The following is a 6,000-nucleotide window of genomic DNA, read 5'->3' on the forward strand; positions in this document are numbered from 1 at the left end:
GAACCGTTATAACCAGTTGTATAAAGGTACAATAAATTCAATCAAATCCAAAACCCGTCTTATTAGTCATGCAAACCTTGGACACATGACAGTAATTATTGGTGATAACAGTTGTGACATCAGGTAAGCCTGTCTGACACCCAAGGGTGACTGCACAGTGCACATGATAACTAGTACTCCCAGTGGCATTGGAGCTAATTTACTGCAGGGGAAAATTGCAGATGGGTGGGGAATCAAACAAAAGCATAAGGCCGTAAATCAAACTCAATAACACAGCAAAAATAAGCCCAGTTTTAAATGTCAGCAGAACCATAAAGGAATCCATAGGATGTTAACATAAAACAGGTACATTACACATGTAACAGCACATTCAGATGTAAATTGGACACACAATACATAAAGCAAGAGACAGATGCACAATAAAGTAAAGCTATCCCTGTAACCGGCCAAGCAGGCCCCCATAGGGTTCTGAGATATTGAGGGTCCCACATTTTCTATACAACCGGCTCACAGATGGCAGTGGGGTTGTCAGCCTTACAAAAGAGAAAAGATACATAGCAATCGTAATACAAAAACTGGAGGACACACAGCTTTCAAATGCCATCACCCTGTGACCTCCAGTCAATTCTGATCTTGTGTGTGCACACAAACTAAAACCAAATACCATGGTGTCCAAAGCTGGATATAAAAGGCAGACTGTAGATACTTGAAATCTGCAGGTGGTAAAACAGTTTACTATATTATACAAACGTATAAGAAACCATAGCAAACTGTACTATATTATATTAAGAGATATTGTTTTATGGTCAACTCATGACTACAATACCACCTAGTTGCCAGCTGCATCTATTTTAACATGCAAGTTTAACTTAGGTTTGAATTATATTTTCATATTTTTAATATATGAATTGTACTGAAAGCAAACACAAAATTAGTTTAATAAAATGTTTATATTTATATGAGATTATTTGTTGCCTTTAATATTATATGATTCTTGTTCCTGAAATTAGACCACTGGCCTCATCATGCATGAAGTTAACAGGACCACATGTTGCTCATAACTGATCTACATAATTAAAATGCAATGACCCTCCAAATAGAAATCCACATTACACATATGCCAATTTGGAAGGTAAAGAACAGCCCTTTGCAGACTCAGGATGGGACTATCTCTCTGTAGAGATACACTCTTTAACCAAACTTGTTTGAACGGTATACATTACTACAGGAAACAATTATCCCACTCATCAAGAGCTTCAGTCAAATGCTCAGTCAAATAAAAAAAGTCATAAAATGTTAACAAGTCAATTATGTTGTAGAGCACATTATGTTAGCAGTGTAATTCCTCAGACTGTATAGAGTACAGTAAATTTAATGAATAGGTTTCTGCTTGAAAGATGTCACCAGCCAAACACGTATTCCATTGCTTTAGAAACCAGGCCAGTACTCCTTTGTGGTATGTTCGTCTGCTCAAGCACCTAAAAATAAACATAAAGTAGGTAGCTGGGTAGAAGAATCTAAAAAACACAAAACTCAATATTAGCAGCAGCTCTCCATTAACATGCTGCAAAGATATAACCAATGACTTGATTTCTCATAAACAGAGGGTGATCAACTACTAAGAATGTAATTGTAAATTCATACATTTACACAGGTATTCCAGTCTTTGCCAAATGCAAGTGTCATATTTCTGAGTGTGAATGTGTCAAGAATTGTCACATTGCTACTCATACATTACCTCACTGCCTGCCTGAGCCATTCTGTAGGCCTGCCCTAGTGGTCGGACATCAGTGATGTTACTGTTTGGAGTTCCAGGATAAGATAAAGTGGATGCATTAAACCATTTAGGTGATGCAATAGAGGAAGCAGGTGAAGATAATAATTGGTTTGGTGTGCCTCTTGCACCAGCTGTGCCACTAGTAGACTCCACAAATGCAATTCTCTGGCATGGAACATTTTCTTTGTTTCGGGCATTATTTAAAATCTCCTGTTAAAAGAATAATATATACTGTCAATAAGAAAAGATGCTTCAGTTGAAATGACATTGCTTTATATACTTAATGTACAGGAATGACATTACTTAGCATAGAAGAACTGTGAGAATCTATGAGTGGGAAACATGTTCAATATCTGAACTACCAGCACTGAAATAACCATCTGCAGTTGACAGTCAACAATGGCAACAGCTCTGCATATAGATTCTGCAGTGCTTTTGATGACAACAGATGAAATTTCTTCTTTCAGTTCACAAATTGTGCAGGGGTTGTTTCTGTACAAACTGTCTTTCAGATACTCCCTAAAAGGTAACTGTTGGGTTATTATAAAAAGTTATCAACTCCATCTAATGTGACTGATAAATGTTTTTCCTCTCCTTTTTTACCTTTCATCCTCAACATGTTTCAGTCTGAAAGACCATCTTCAAAAGGATATATCAAATACAAGCAGAAATTACTATTACAATGTGACTGGTCAATTTCAATACATAAATACAATATCATTACAATTACATGAATATTAAACCTGATCCTTTAACAACTACAGTGATGTGCATGAATATATTATAATATTCATAAATTATTATAATTAGTTTATTTATAAGTGTGGTTTAAAGAGACTTTGTTAAAATTTAGAACCAATTTGGTTCTTGTCCTTTATATTGCCTCTCTTTAAAGGAAGTGGAATGTCTACCATGGCATGGTTCCATCGTTTGATAGACTCTTTAGTGTCATCCTGTTGTTTGGGCCGCGTTGTTCTTATATCAGTCACACTGGACAGAGGTGATAACCTTTTATAATATTGCTCATATGACAGACCAGGATGAACCAAATCAAATTTAACTGTAGGGGTTTAGATCTGAATAGCATGGTGACCAAAACTATCTGTAACCAAACAAACATCCAGGGGAGCAATTCAAAGTAACACAATTGCCAAAGTTCTCATTGAGGACATCCAAAATTTCATTCACTGTATGTGGTTGACTTCTCCCCTGCTGAAAGTATACTTTATTGAACTGAACCCCAGTGCTTTATGATTTCACTATAAACACACCTGTAGCATGTATGCCACTTTGTCAAACAATGATCCAGGAAGTTATCATTGAATGTGATATTCTCCAAAGCCTACTGTCCAAATTATCAACAAAATTATTAACATGCATCAAGCTTTAAAACTGGAAAACCACCTCCACCTTGTCGTGGTGGTAGGGGTTTCATGACTCTGTGACCTGGAGAGCTATGCCGATGGTAGTTTAACTACTGGTAGGATCACCCATGCTGGAAAGGTCAAAGGGTAGAGTCCAGACCAAGAGAGATACCCTGGTCCTCCAGGTTGGAGGTTGGGCATGGGGCTAAAAACCTCATCCTGTAAAAAGAATTTTGTTCAGAAACCTAACAACCAGCCTCAGATAAGTGGAACATATGAAAAACAGACTAAGCAAAGGACAAGGAACAATGATACTGCGATGGCAACTTGGAACGTGTGCACAATGCTGAAACCCAGAAAGATGCAGGAAGTAGCGAAAGAAACGATATGCCACAGAACTGACATTATGGCACTGCAAGAAATTAGATGGCAAGGAACCGGCAGAATAGATAAACCAGAATTTACTATAACATACAAAGGATCACAAGAAAGAACCAGACATTTTGGAACAGGGTTTATGATAACAAGAAAGATAAAAGAAAGCATGCCGGAATATGAAACAACTGATGATAGAATCTGAAAGTTAAGAATGAAAGGGAGAAATAGAAATATTACAATATCAGTACATGCCCCAATGGAAGAGAAAGAAGAGAGAAAGAAGCATTCTATGAATGATCAGAGGAAACCTATCATAAAATTCTGAAGTATGATTTATCAATAATAATGGGAGACTTCAACACAAAAACAGGGAAAGAAGCGTATCAAAAGAAAGAGGCAGGAGAATACACAATACACGATATCAGTAATGAAAATGGAAACTCACTAGAAAAGTTTGCTACCAGAAATTGATTGAAGATAAAAGGCACAACATTTCCCCATAAAAATATACACCTAGGAACATGCAAAATACCAGGATAAAATGAAGTTAACCAAAGAGACCATGTGCAAGTACCGTTTAGACACTCTACCTCAGTCATAGATGTGAAGAGTAGCAGAGGACCCAATTGTGATACAGACCATTACTTAGTCAAAATTAAATTAATAGAAATAATTGCTAGTATACAAAAGATGGAAGGGCCGGTCACAGTAGTCAAGTGGTCTAAGGCACGTACTATCTTCGCTCGCTTGGAAACCGGGATCGCGGGTTTGAATCCCACTCAGGGCATGGATGTTTAGTTTGTGTGTGTGTGTGTTTTTCTGTGTTTGTGTACAGGTAGAGGCCTTGCGATGAGCTGATCACCCGCTCAAGGAGTCCTACCGAATGTGTAAGATCTAGAAAAACCGAAGTGAACGGAGAAGTTCATGGAGGTAGGCCTAGGCCCACTGGGGCTGTAGTGCCAATGAAAAAAAAAAAAAAGGAAATAAAACAAGAATATCAGAGGAAAATTGGAAGAGGATAGAAAAAGTAATAAAGGAAGTAGCACATGAGACAGTGAGCAAACAAGGGAATCAGCATAATAAAGAATGGTTCGATGAAGAGTATGCCAAAGTAATATCAGAGAAGAACCATGCTAGAAAAAGAATGCTACGAAGAGAAACAAGAGCAAAATGTGAAAGATATCAACAATTAAAAAGGAAAGCAAATATAATATGTAAGAAGATGAAAAAGGGAAGAATGAGGAAACAGATAGAGGCAGTAAATAAATTTAAAGATCAGAATCACAGAAGAAAATTTTATAGGGCAATAGATAACCTAAATAAAGGATTTCAACCAAGAAGTAATGGATGTAGAAACAAAGATGGTGAAATAATAAGAGAAGAAGGGAAAGTACTACAACAATGGGAAGAACACTTAAAGAAGTACTAAACATCAAAAAAGAATATGAAGAAAGAGAGAGGAATGAAAATGACCAAGAAGAAATAAGAACAGGAAGAAGATGAAGAGGTAAATACACCAACACGTCAGGAAACAGAAGAATGTATTCAAAAAACAAAGAATAATAAAGTACCAGGAGAAGATGGTATAACAGCAGAACTGACTGAGTGTAGAGAAGAAGGAATAACAGACACCATGCACAAATTAATCACTATGATATGGAGAACAAAAGAAATGCCACAAAGTTGAAACACAGGAATCATAAGCCCCATTCTAAAAAAGGAGATAAATTAGAATGCGGAAATTACAGAGGAATCACATTACTGAACGTAGCATATAAGATATTATCTAGTGTAATAAATGGAAGGCTAAAGATTGTAACTGAAAAGATCATTGGAGAGTATCAATGTGGATTTCACCCATATAGAAATACAACTTACAGACTCTTTGTTATAAGACAAATGATGAGAAAGTATTATGAATACAGCATAGACTTGTGTATGTTATTTGCAGACTTCAGACAAGCACTCGACAGTGTTAACAGAGAAAGACTTTATGAAGCGAAGGAACAGATGAAAACACCAGATAAATTAACCGTTCAGCATGGTTTGACGTGTATGTTTCGTCAAGGTATTTAAATTGTCTGCGGGGGTTCGACGTCTATGTTTCGTCCAGCTGCACACCTATGTTATAACACCCATAATAATTGATGGTTTTGCTGTAGAGTGTTAGATTTTTCGCTGGCCTGTTGTCAGTAGAACAGTATATAATGAGACATGACTTTAGCTGCGTTAAGTCATCGTTACATATGCCTGTCTTGCAGCAAATTCGTGTTGCTTCTGGTAGTAGTTTCCGCATTCAAACTGTTATGAATGGCATGTTTTCTTTCCTATGAAGTTATAAACAGCAGAGAAGTGATATGTGCTGTGTTTATAATATCATATTGCCCTGAGCTGGCCACACTAACACACTCAATTGGAATTCTTAGAAGAGGGATGTCCAAATTTTATTCTTGCAAGATCGATTGATTTCGCACAGTACAT

At 36.8% G+C, this 6,000-nt stretch overlaps 1 protein-coding gene across 1 annotated transcript in view; it reads right to left on the reverse strand.

Moving 5' to 3' along the window:
• Positions 1-1,400: 1,400 nt before the first annotated feature.
• LOC111865709 (nucleoporin NUP35) overlaps positions 1,401-6,000 on the reverse strand; it is an 11,594-nt gene continuing 6,994 nt past the window's right edge. Inside the window, exons 5-6 of the mRNA XM_023853940.1 lie at positions 1,739-1,987; positions 1,401-1,478 (exon numbers count right to left, since the gene is read on the reverse strand). Coding sequence (XP_023709708.1) covers positions 1,401-1,478; positions 1,739-1,987 — 327 coding nt within the window. The remainder of the gene's footprint in view (positions 1,479-1,738; positions 1,988-6,000) is intronic.

The sequence above is a fragment of the Cryptotermes secundus genome, unplaced genomic scaffold (assembly GCF_002891405.2).
Source record: "Cryptotermes secundus unplaced genomic scaffold, Csec_1.0 scaffold19, whole genome shotgun sequence".
NCBI classification, from domain to species: domain Eukaryota; kingdom Metazoa; phylum Arthropoda; class Insecta; order Blattodea; family Kalotermitidae; genus Cryptotermes; species Cryptotermes secundus.